At 44.6% G+C, this 13,033-nt stretch overlaps 1 protein-coding gene across 13 annotated transcripts in view; it reads right to left on the bottom strand.

Moving 5' to 3' along the window:
- The window catches only part of VPS13D (vacuolar protein sorting 13 homolog D), a 120,697-nt gene that overhangs the window by 79,319 nt on the left and 28,345 nt on the right, over positions 1 to 13,033 (bottom strand). For 8 of the 13 annotated variants that reach the window (XM_083512740.1, XM_083512741.1, XM_083512743.1 and 5 more), the window contains 10 exons: positions 12,751 to 12,899; positions 10,451 to 11,494; positions 8,587 to 8,677; positions 7,563 to 7,689; positions 5,359 to 5,539; positions 3,367 to 3,549; positions 3,206 to 3,253; positions 1,838 to 2,057; positions 971 to 1,181; positions 570 to 741 (listed from right to left, as the gene is read on the bottom strand). In XM_083512740.1, coding sequence (XP_083368866.1) covers positions 570 to 741; positions 971 to 1,181; positions 1,838 to 2,057; positions 3,206 to 3,253; positions 3,367 to 3,549; positions 5,359 to 5,539; positions 7,563 to 7,689; positions 8,587 to 8,677; positions 10,451 to 11,494; positions 12,751 to 12,899 — 2,426 coding nt within the window. Of the gene's footprint in view, positions 1 to 569; positions 742 to 970; positions 1,182 to 1,837; positions 2,061 to 3,205; positions 3,254 to 3,366; positions 3,550 to 5,358; positions 5,540 to 7,562; positions 7,690 to 8,586; positions 8,678 to 10,450; positions 11,495 to 12,750; positions 12,900 to 13,033 lie in introns of all 13 variants that reach the window. The other 5 variants (XM_083512745.1, XM_083512737.1, XM_083512744.1 and 2 more) reach the window with 2 other exon arrangements.

Genomic DNA, 13,033 nt, shown 5'->3' with positions numbered 1-13,033 from the left:
TTCTGAACGACTCCCAAGTTGAAGGATCACAAACTTTGCTTACGGCAGCCCCACTTGTGTTCCACCTCATCACCACACCTCTCAGTCCTCTGGAATTCTCCACACCTACACACTCAGTAACAAGTGTTTCAATGTGACTCCTATGCCTTGATAGAGCCTCAACTTTCAGAATCCTCCTCTCTCTTCAACCAAGATTTTCATCTGACCCAGGCTTTATTAGTCAAGAGCCTTCTAACAGCCAGTCGTGGGCAGGGCCAGAGGAAAAAGCAGGTGAAACGATAAGTGTAAACGTGGTTTTTACCTTAGGTTAGTTTTTACGCTTATTCATATGTCCCTCTCCATCCTCTGTCCAAGGAAGCAAGAGGCATTGCCAGAGTCCATAGACATATTCCAGCCAGGCAAAAGCATTCAAGGAGGTTGTGGAGCAGAGCCAGTGAAGGGGTGTGGCTGAGAGGGCCACATTTGGCCCAGAGAGCCTGAGGTTCCCCACCCCTGGCCTATATTATATCTTAACACAATGCAAATATTTCAGGACGGATTTTTCAACTGCAAAAGTGCACTCCTCTCACATGTATTCTTGGGTCCTGTAAGTCATAAGGCCGCATGAATTCTTCTATCGGCTCCCCGAGATTATTTTCCAAGAGTCCACGAATTAGTTTATATTTACTCAGATCCAGGGAACAATGCACCGACGACAAGATGCCATGAACAGATATATCAGGCACCGCGTGGCTTATCTCCCTACAAAAGAAAAACGCACACGAGTCATCACAATGTCTCGGCATCGTGAAGCTGTTCTCCAACACTAACTTAATGAAAACGGTTGAGAAGCGTTCTTAAAAACTTCACAAGTATATATGAAAAACTGACACATTGCCACATAAAGCTGAAATCTTCCAAACGCAAGTGAACTTAACTCAGGAGGGGAGGCACCCCAGTGAATGTGGAATCACGGAGTCACATAACTCACTTGTCCAAGTTTCTTTCTACTTGCAACTTCAGCCTGAAGGGTTCAGTCAAGAGGCTCCCCCTTGTCTGCCTGACAATGAAGGATGGGAAGACCAGATCAGCACTCGCATCTTCCGTAGCTTTCGAATATTCTCTTGAGTACCTTTCAGCAGCAAAAATATCCATGTCCTGCAGGTCAACCACAATGCAGTCCAGCAGGCACATTTGTTCCTCTGCAAGAGATCAACCCAAAATATTTTACTTTCCCCTGCCCAGCTCTGCAAAAAGTGCTCTTTGCTGCAGAGCATCGTTCTGCATCATAAGGGCCTGTTCAAAGCTATCTCCAAGTGGAGGATGCTTACCATTTGGAGTTAACCGTCTTCAGTTACACACTTAAGCACCATAGTGGGAGGGTTTGCTATCAAAAATACAGCTCCACAAAAACACCTTTCAAAATCTACATTGAGCAGGGTACATACCCAGACCCAGGGCCTTGCAGAGCCAGGCAGAGGCCCGGGCCAGGGAGATAATGTGCCCCCCTTTTTTTACCCTGGGGATAACTTGGTTAAAATGTATTATACAATTTTTAATAGTTCAATAATGTATTTAAAAATCTATTTTTAAGTAGACAAATTTGACTATTAATTATAATTAAATTATAATTAAAACTTCTCCGTCGATTGTGAATATGCTGACCCTGAAGCCCCCTTTGGAATCGGAGGCCCGGGCCAAGTGGCCTATATGCCCCCCCCCCCGTCTGGGCCTGCCAGACCACCCTGACTGTTGGATAACTTACCACATCAGTGGTAGCCAATCTGAATAGAACCAACACAAAATGAACAGGAGAAGAAGATCAATGAGTCTGTTGGTCCAGCTCTCTCCAACTTACCAGGACTGTCCGGGACTGGCAAAGTGGTCATCTTTGGTGGCTTAGCCAAAGCACTTGCTCCTGGGTCACTTTTTAGCCGACTCAGATTTGGTCCAGAAGAGGACAGTTTCATGAACAACCCTTCAGAGGAACATGATGCCGTCTTGGACTCATCAGTGCTTGCTGTTTTCTTCATGCTGTGTTTTGGGGTTCCCAGTGGGGAAGAAAACTGAACGGAATCCTGCTAAAAATGGGGGCGGTCCAAAGTTAGGGAAATTCACTGAGAGAAGCAATGGGCCACAAGTTTGGTTTTTTTTTAAATATACATCCATAAAAGGAAATGTCCTTGTTGTTTATTTCTATAACTACTAGTTGGGCCTGAACAGATAACCTGGTGCTCTTCAGGTGTTTTGGACCAGTGATAGCTGATGTCCATTGGAGAGAACTGGACCGACAGTCTCATTGATGCTCTCCCTCGAGGGGGGACAGCTAACAGTAGGTGAAGGCAGAGTCGATGACGGGCCAAGTTACCTAAGTCTACTATTCTACCTATCCTCCTCCCTGTCGAGTTCCACAAGGGCAAAAGTGAGAGCAAGAAGGAGGAAGCTGGAAGGCATTGAACTAGATGCAAAGTAAGAAGGGCTGGCAGGTGGGAGCAAGCTGAGGTTGGTGGGGCAGTGCCCCATTTGTCATAAAGAACCAGCCTCCACTGTTTGGGGCTACAACTCCCTACATCCCCAGCCAGCACAGCTATACTAGTAAGTGCTAGTGGGAGTTTTAGTCAGAAAGGAACCGGGCCAGCAAAAGCTGAGCTATGTCATGACAAACGAAATATTCCATATACAAGGAGCAATTCTCACTCCATCGATGCAGACCCTTACTGGAAGTGCATTTTCTTCCTGAAAAGCAGCTGCAGCTGAAGATACTCTCTGCCCACTCCACAAACACTTCCTATCAGTTGTCACCCTATGACACCCGTCTCTGCTGTATGCTGCCCAGAAGCAAGGATGGCTGCACAACTCCTCCTGACTCTAGGCAAAATGGGTGATGGGGGACACAGATGGAGATGTATTATGCCTGTGAACATTGAATTACATCACAAGCTGGCACCCACTTTCCACTGACACCTGCAAATAAGGTGAGGCACTTCTGAAGAGCACTTTGAAAAGGCACAGCAAAAGAACACCGCAAGCTAAAACCAACCCTTATGGAATTCTGCAACTAATTACTGCAGCTGTAATTGTGTCAATTATTACAGCAGCAGTGGTAGTCTTTTCAGAAATATGGACACCGTGTTTTGAATGAAATGTGCATGGTAGCTGAATTCCACATGGGTTCTTAGCACAAACACCCAGCACCCTCTCTGCAAGGAAGGATGCTTGGAGATACCTCACATAGAATACGATCCTTGTAGACTCCACCTTGCAAAATTGAGTCCTCGGGGGGGAAAGGAAAAGGGGACAGAAATATTTCAAAACAAATGCATTTTTACTGTCTCCTGAGCTTGACTGCAATGTACAGAACAGTGAAGGCAAGTACATTAGTCTTACCTTATCTTTTAGCGAAAAGGTACCAGGGGTACCTGCAAAAAGGAACCGGTTCTTGACTTTCAGTTTCCCAAGATTGGCTACAATAAGATGGTTGGATCTGGAGCTTTCAGGAATGAGGAGGACAGGAGCGCCAGCTTCGATGTCCAGAAGAACTCTGGTGGCTCGCTGGGCCTGATCTCGTACCTTAGGGAAGAGAGAGGTTGTCTCAAAAGATGCCCTGTTAATGTCATGGGTATGCTATGCCTCTCCCCCAAAAAGTACAGAAGAGTGATTTTACAAAAAATCATGTGACGATTTTTCGCTACTACCGCAATGCTGAAAACCTGCTACTGGTTTCAGTTAATCTCACCCAAAATTCTCATGGCCAAAATGCCAGACCTTCCAAGTCTGCCTGAATTCTACACCTTGGGGAATATCACTATTAAAATACTAAAAAAATTACACAAAATTTAGTTTGACACGAAGTTCCCCACAAGTTTCTAAACACAGGAAGCTGCCTTAGATCAGCTCAGACCATTGGTCCATTTACTCTGCATTGTCTATGCCAGTGGTTCCCAATTAGCTAAGTACCACAGATCCCCCGTTTTTCAAAAGCCAAGGCATAGACCCCTTACTTCTGAAATACTCTGGCCCCATCTGAGCAGAAGCGGAATCTCTCCAAAGCACTCAAAACTGGGGTGATTTGGGGATTTGGATTTTTAAATTTATTTATTTTTAATGGATACTATGTGTTTGCATATATATATATATATATATATATATATATATATATATATATATATGCAGATTTTGGTGTCTTCGGGTGTCTTCCCGTGTAAGAGTTGGGGTGTCTAGGCGACGTTTCGACGAGGTCTCACTCGTCATCTTCAGGCTGGTGCTTTCGGCTTCTTGTTACTGGAACAGAGCAGGATCTCAGTGTTTGAGTTCCTATAAATACTGTTGAGGGGGTGTGGTGTATAGCCTCCAACGTTCTGGGCAGAGAGGAAGTTCCCAGGTTAGTGTGCCTTTTCTTAATGACCCACCTAAGTGGTACTCAGAATATCACTCAAGAAATCACTCAAGATATCCCTCAAGTAATTAAGGAACAAAAGAAGAAAAGGCACACTAACCTGGGAACTTCCTCTCTGCCCAGAACGTTGGAGGCTATACACCACACCCCCTCAACAGTATTTATAGGAACTCAAACACTGAGATCCTGCTCTGTTCCAGTAACAAGAAGCCGAAAGCACCAGCCTGAAGATGACGAGTGAGACCTCGTCGAAACGTCGCCTAGACACCCCAACTCTTACACGGGAAGACACCCGAAGACACCAAAACCTGCATTCCTGTACCCGTGAAAATCTACGAAAGCAAATATATATATATATATATATATATACACACACACACACACACACACACACACACGTGTTTAGGGAAGCTTTTAATGTTTGATGTATTACAGTATTTTAATATTTTTTTGGAAGCCGCTCAGAGTGGTTGGGGAAGCCCAGCCAGATAGGTGGGGTATAAATAATAAATTATTATTATTATTATTATTATTATTATTATTATTATTATTATTCACACACATCCCCCCTCCAAGGAAAATGCAATGGCAGAAAGAGGGAGAGCTCATTGTTTATAGGTCTAGCTCTCAAATCAGTGTGTTTGTTTGGGGAACAGATGACAAAGTAATGCTTCGGCTCGCTATGTATTGCTGTAGACTGTCCTGATTTCTAGTTCTGCTTGCATGGAAAATGTTGTGGGCGTTCAAACTCAATCTTCTGAAATTCCACAAGCTACTTCCGTAGGGGCACCATTATGATGTATGCCATTATGATAAAAGAACTGTGCCTTCTAATCCTTGGCTGCCCAGGGCAGGAAAAACAGAAGGGCTATCGCAAAGAGCACTCTCAAATTGCGGAGAAGCCTCCGGTAACCCTTGGAGGGTCCTCGTGTTTCAGAAGGAAGGCATCTCTTGCAAGATGAAAGGAAGGCTATAAAGCATACCGTCTGTCCCTGGATTGCTGCTCTCTGCCGCCCCAAGACATCCTGCAGCTGAGTGAAATGCTGAATGAAAGACACCACTTCGGCTTGAAAGCGCTGAGTGTGGACATACTGCACCGATGCCATTTGTAGGCTGACGCGCATATCACAGCCTCTCTGCAGCAAGGGATCGGGCCGGCCGTACCTGGTGGGAAACGAGACATTCAGTGTGCTCCACGCAAAAGTGCTCAGGTGTACCGTGGTCACCTGGCTACACCAGATGACATCTTCGTAACCAGCTGCCATTATGTTTTATTGGCTGAATACTTTTCTCTTCTTCCTCATTATGAGGGGAGTCGAACAGACCAACGTATCTTGGCTCACCGTGAAATTTGTTCTCTACCCCTCCCTTCTAGAGCAGGAAACAAGATATTCTTGGTGTTACACTGAGCTCAACACCCAGCAGAATTTCAGGGGATGAGTCCCTCCCTGACAGCTGAGAACATGGAAATTTGTTCCTACTGTTCTAAACCTCAGGTGTTCAGAAAGCAACGCCAAGTTCCAAAGCTCTCTGAGCATCCCTGAGGCTCAGTACAGCAACAGGAAAGTTCTGCTGTACCCCTGTGCTTCTAATCATAGAATTGTGGGGTTGGAAGCTATGGGATGTAATCCATTGGTACAGTCAAATGCAGCATTCTTCATTTCCCTAGAGTGGGCACAGGCAGGGGGACATCCAGTCAGTGTAACTTCCTGTTACACTGGTCTGGAGCATCCTTCCCCTGCATGTGACCTGGGAGATGGGCTTGGCTCTGGCTGACTCCATAAAAGAGCCAAGTCATGCTGCCATTTTCTCAGTCTCAGTCTTGATTCTTGCTGCCTTGTTGCTGCTCTCCTGCAGCCATTTTGTTATATTAATGTAATTTTGCTGTCTGCTGGCTCTCAGCCAGCAGCACATGAGTTCAGTCTCCCTATGAAATGAACTCACACTTTGTTTGTGCAACTACTAAGAAAAGCCTGCCTTTCAGGGATTGAATTGTGAACTGAAATGTGAGCAAACTTTTTGTTACTTTACTCAGAAAGACTCTTGTGTCTTTAAGAGGGATTAAAGGGGACACCAGGAAATAAATTTAACTAAGAGATTCAAACAAATCTGCAAACTAGCTTCCAGCTATATTGAGTGGAATCTGCTCTGCTACATCACTTACTAGTGTGAGTGAAGGATGGATAATACTTATCCAATATATCCTTTCCTATTATCCTCAACATTCCCACAGAAGCGACCCTGAGGATCATCTAGTCCAACCCCCTGCAATGCAGGAATATGCAGCTGTCCCATATGGGGATCAAACTTGCAACCTGGGCGCTATCAGCGTCACACTCTATCCAACTGAGCTATGATAATTCTGAAGGAAGCCTGATCATAAAGCACATTGTAGAAGGCAGGGACTCTCCTTGATGCTATGCTCTTGGAAAGATGTAATTGCCAGCAGTGAGTGCATTTGAAGATGTTTAAACATGAGGTGCCCAAAGCAGCTCGCAAGGTTTTGGGTTCCAAGTAAAATATAAAAAACTAAACAAAAATGAAACGCACAGACACAACCTGATGTGAACCAAGTAACAGCTAGGGAAACAAGCAAAATTGGCAGGCGCTGAAAATGAAGACATCAGAGGCAGGCCTGAACAACAAATGTCTTCACCCTTGCGGGAGTTGAAGGGATTTCCCAGGAGAGGGCATTCCCAAGCCTGGGCAAAGCCACAGGACCAGATATTAGCAGGATATGCACCAGGTCTCTGCAGAGGACCTCAGGGAGCAGGGTGGCAGAAACTTGCAAATGACAAGGCTAATGTTGGCTTCCAGTGCCATCGCTCCTGAGGAATGAGGTTGGAATGAAGTGATGGAGTGCTCACATGGAAGGATGGACCAGACTACAGGTGAAGAACCGCTCTGAGATCTTTGCCCAGGCTTGGGAATGCTGTTACTCTCAGGGGGAACCTCTATAAACACCACACATAAATCTAATGTATTTTAGTTTGTTTTGGTCTGGTCTGAAACAGGTGTGGTAAGCCTTAGGGCTCTACAGCTCCCATCATCCCTGCACACTGGCCGTGCTTCATGGGGCAACACCTGGAGGGCCAAAGGCTCCCCAGCCCTGGTTTGGAAGCATCAGTGGAATCCTACTGATCATGCTGAAGCAGCCTAGCCAAACAGCAACGTCTCCACCACCTACTTGTAGACCTGAAAGATGAGTGCCTCTTCACCGCTGGTAGTGAAACGTTCCCTGTACAACTCTCCGTGCGAGGTGAGATCACTGAGGGATAGGCTTCCAAGGCTCCCTTGAAGGGCCAGATCTCCTTCTACAAGAACAGAAGATGGTTCAGACACCAACTGAGTGAGTATTCACTGCCAGCTAATTTAAAGCCAGTAAAAGGGGCCAGGGAGGCGAGCCCAGACATGGGTTATGAGAAATCGAAGGTATAAGTTTCAAGGTGCTCTCTCTGGCAGACAGCAATAATCAAGCTGTAACTCTCAACTCCCTCCTCCTCAGCACCCCACAATAGGGGAAGGGATCAGGATTTTGAGGAAGCCAAAGAAAGAAAAAGAAAAGCCTCTTCTTTGAAAAGATGTATAACGGAAGAGAAGGAGGAGGGCTGGGTTTTCAAAACTAGTAAAGCCCCGATAGGTGAATCTACCATACCAAGCTAATAATAGCTGACGTTGTCTTTGCTTTCGTAATGCACTTCTGCAATTATGTACCACATAAACAACCAAAGCAAGACCGAAGGATTTTCTTGCTAATAGAATGCCCAATGTTCACCAGCAGCTCAGAGCAAAATTTATCAGCCAGCAGGTCATTTTTAGCTGTAGTTTACATGCTGCTCTGAAGTGCCTTCTTAGCAAGACTCTCGCTTTGCCACTCCAGGAAGGCCACACACCTTAGTTTCTGCTTGTGCTTAACTAAATGAACTATGGTTTAACATTACATGCAAACTGGGACATATTTGCTCTTTGCCAGATGTCAAAAAGCCATGAATTTGGAGATCTGAGTCTCATCACCAAATTCAGCTGCATGTTCCCTTCCTCCGGTTTTCTGCTTGGCAAACTGGGTATTTAGCAAGTCCAAAAGGGACGTATGTGGGACAAGGGAGCAAGGCCGGCAGTGATTCCCAAGTGTGAAAATCATCCCGAAACACAACTCTCGTTTCTATAATCAAACCCCCACCCCACAAGAAATGTAGGCAACTCACACTCACCAATCATTTCCACATGAGTGGCCAGTTTAGATACATTCGCTTTAGCAAGTTCATTGGTCGTCTTATTCAGAACTAAGGAGAGGGAATGCACCTAATAAAGCAGAAAGGATGAGACTGGAAACATGCTCAGATATATGACCTTTTCCATCCAAATGCTACAAGCCTTCCTCCTGAATATTATTCCTCAAGGCACATTTTAAAGGTCATCTTTATGAGACAGAGATTCAAGACATCTAGAAGGCAACAGGAGCTAGCAATACAGGTAAGAGGCACATCCAGTGGAATTTGCCTTACCATATAGCTGGCTACATACTGGGTCTAAGAGTTACTTTGACAGGAAGGCTAAATTCAAACACTACCCTGGCTATCGATTGTATCAACCACAGTTCAGAATACAAACTATGATTTGGGTGTTTGTTTGTTTTTTTAAAAGTCAGGCAAACCATGGATTACAGTTGTTTCTTTGCTTTCAACTTCCGACTGCTTGGCAACCAGAGGAACATAGGAAACGCCTTATAATGACCATTGGTTCATCTATGACCATTGTTTACACTGTCTGGAAGCAGCTCTCCAAGAATTCAGACTGGGGACATTTTCTTACCCCTACCTGGAGATTCTAGAGATTGCTTTCTTTTGCTTGCATAGCAGATGTTCTGCCACAGAGCTATGGCCCTTTCCCAAATATCCAGCTCACAGGTCCAGGTTCAGTGGTCTCCAGAAACAGGGGGACAGCTACAACAATAGCTTGTCAGTATTAAAACACTATGCCAAATCATAAACAAACCATGGTTTACAAAGCCACATCAAACTAGTTTCTGATTCTGCACTGAGAGCTAATTATAAGCCAGTTTGCAAAATGACACAGCAAAGGATAAATCTCCTTTAACAATGGTTTAGCACAATGTCTGAATCAAGCCAACCTTCATGTCTCCAACTCTCCTTCAGAACTTTTGTCATCTGAACAATCAAAAGTATGTTTTGAAATACATCTGAATGCCTACTCAAAAAACAAATACAAACTTAGACACATATTGATTTGCCTTACTGGTCTGTAGTCAACACAAGCCTACTTTCATGCTTGACTTGGAAGAGAGGCAAAGTATTCCCACCTACATACAAGTTTGGAGAACAGAAGAGCCAGCAGAAGTTTCTTCTCTTCTCCAAACTTCTGTGCAAGTGAGGGTCAAACCAGGCATGACATGCAGTTATCCTTGTAATAAACAGCCAACATGAAAAGCATGAGATGGAATGAGGAGTGCTTCAACCCTTTGCTTCTGTCACAGTGCTGAATTATGCCCTGTAAAGTCTTCAGTTGGCAAGGGGAGGCCATTGCAAATAGCAGGCAGAAAATGTGATGATTCCATTCAGGACCAAAAGAGGAACAAAGAGTGAATGACCCCTCGTGCCACAGTCTGAATCCATCTCCTACCCATCCATGGCACCAGCTGTTTTATCTTTTTAAAAATCAGCTATGCAAGAGCAAACTATATGATGCACTGGCTTAACAGAAGACTCTGCCTCTGTCACAAGGTATCTGACAAGTGCAGAGCTTGGAAGAAAGCCACTTTTCTTTCATTTATTCTGCTGTTTAGAGAAGTGAAGCTCCTGGTTTGAATCCAACAAAGCTCTACTCAAGAGTAGTAGACCCAATGAAATGGAAGGGCCTCTTGGCCATGTCCCTAAACATCAATAGGTCTACTCTGCGTATGATTAGCATTGGATACAACCCTGTTTCTCTTCTCCAAAGTGGCAACACAGAAGCGTCTACTGGGAGTCCTACTTGCCAAAGGGACAACCTGGCAAGTAGTCACTACATGAAGACATAATTTATGAAGACAAACAGGACCCCCTACCCCTCTCGTACCTTCAGATCCAGTTTGGTATTTAGAGAGTCCTGGCCTTCCGAGGCCGAAAATACATTTGCCTCTGATTTAATGGTATGCTGCACATCTTCAGGCTGTGACTTAAAGCTGTGATTCTCAGCAGTGGACCCAATCCCAAAGAAGTCCAGTATCACCACCCATGTTTGCAGAGTTATCAAAACATCCAAACAGTTAAAGTCAACATCCACAATACGGTTGATTCTGCCATAACTGGAAGAGAACTCCGGGTGCTTCTTGTCCACCAGCAACATGTTGATGTGGACCAAGGAATCATCAAAGTCGCTCTTCCCGCAAGGTGTAGCTGTCCTTTTGGCGGTGGGAGAAGGGGGCGGCGTTAACGGATAGCCTGAGTCTGCATCTTCTTTGTGCCTTCTTTGGGAGACGCAGGTGGGCCGCTGATACAGCTGGAAGACATTAGGAGCTTCCTCCATATGAGAAGGGAGGGAACGGGGCATGTCTGGATATTCCACATTAGACACGGACGGACAAGACTGGGAAAGGTACTCCTTGTGTGCTAAACTGGATGGTTTGGGTGCTCCGCGTGACACCATGAGGTTCTTATACAGAGAGTCTGGATTCTTCTCCAGAAGATCCTCCATCAGCAGAGAACGTAAGGCAATCTGAATGGATAAGGTATGAGGGTGGTCCTTGGCAAACTCAACGTCAAAATCCTGAAATTTCAAGCTAACCAGGCCTTGTGCCCCAAGCGTAAGGTCACCACTCAGCTGAACCTGGAGCTCTGAAATGTGAAAGGTGGCTTGTATTTGAGTAAAGGACTGTGCCACTTCCTTGACAGGCACAAATTTGTTTGAAGACGCAGAAAAGCTGGAGTGACTGAAGAGCCCGTTTTCCTTCCTGTCGGTGGAAAAGTCCGTGCTCATGCTGCGGAGCGATACTGATGGGGAACTAGAGCTGGGATACGGGGAGGATGGAAAGCTAGATGGTGGCTTGGTCAAATCTTCATTGCAAACTAAGTTGTCAAGGGTTTGCAAGACTTGCTCATACACATGTTTTGCCAGCACCACCTTTAAGGGAAAAGATGTGCATTTTAAAAAACTTTGGAAACTGAGTTTCAAGAAGTCTGGTGATACTTTCAACCACATGTATCATGCTTCTTCTGGCATGAGAATAGGGCTGTTCAGATGAAATTCTCCCCACTTCTTCAGTGAACACAAGGTGGGGCAAAGATGGTTCACTGGAACTTACCATCCTCTGCTGGATAAAGGGACCCAATTACTGCTGGACTAATGTTTCCAACTTATCAAGACAGAAAACTCGTCAAGAAATCTGCATGTGCTCCTCTTCCGCCTCTCTTGCAGGAAACCTCAGCTTAGTTTCCTGTGTAGCCTAGATCAGAAGTCCTTTTGTCTCTTGCCTATTGAGAAAAAAAAAATCTCTTCTCTTACCTTTAAACTAATCTTTCCTTAGCTTTAAACTAATCTTTCCCGCCACCTCTATTTTCTTCCACAGCTCCTCTGCTGTTGCCAAATTGTTTCTAGATAGGCAGGAGAGAGAAGGACTTCTGGCCTAGGCTAGACAGGAAACAAAACTGTAGTTTCCTGGCAGTGGAATGTATGTAAACTACTTGAAGAGTTTCCTAACTAGGCAACATGGAGGCATTAGCCCAGCAGCGATGGGCTCCTGGACCAGGAGAAGAAGAGCCTAACTATGGCTGCCAGTCCCAGGCCTATGCATTAGTGAGAAAGAGCTCTCTACACCTGCAGGATGGTGGAAGTACCGTCAGTGAAGAATTGTGGCCAGCAGGTACATTAGCCTGGAAGCAGTATCATTCTGTAAATGCATAAGGGGAGTTTCTTCCAAACAGCCCTTGTTAAATTATTATTCACACTAAACTCCATGCTACAAAATCAGCTAGAGGACACTATGCAAGACCATACTTTTATTGCAGGCGCTTGAAACTGCCCCACAGAGAGAGGCCACTTTGTGAATTACAACAAAATAGACGGAGGAGTTAAAGGTTATCACACAGGGACCACTCTACAGCATTTTAAATGTGTTGGGGGGTATTGTTTTGATTTGTTTTAATTATTTATTTTGTGCTTTCATCCTGTATTTTTTATCTTGTGAACCACCCTGAGATCTTTGGATGAAGGGTGGTATATAAATATAATCCATAACTAATAATAATAATAATAATAATAATAATAATTGCAGCATATGTACCACTGAGAATCCTGGAAGTACCAACCAACCAACGGCATCATAGTCATCTCTATCAGGAGAACCACTACCCAAAATTAGAAACAGAAGTGTACTCTACCCGTAGAGGGTTGACAAATTTCCCCTCGATCCGCATAAGGCTTGAAATTTCAACATCATCGTTCATGGAGAAGGCCAACTCTGCATCGCTCTCTACTGGAATCTTCTCCAGTTTGAACTGGATAGTAGCATTATTCAAAATATGAAACGCTGCAATTAAGGAGACGTGTGTTCAACGTTATTAAGGTCTGGATTAACAGTCACATTATGCGTTATGATCTGATAAAGACCAGAGATGGGTCACCCATAATAATAATAATAATAATTTTATTATTTATACCCCG

This window comes from Podarcis liolepis (genome assembly GCF_965112155.1).
Source record: "Podarcis liolepis genome assembly, chromosome: 7".
Classification (NCBI taxonomy): domain Eukaryota; kingdom Metazoa; phylum Chordata; class Lepidosauria; order Squamata; family Lacertidae; genus Podarcis; species Podarcis liolepis.
Note: the sequence above shows the minus strand (reverse complement) of the source record. Positions and strands in the feature narration are given on the sequence as shown.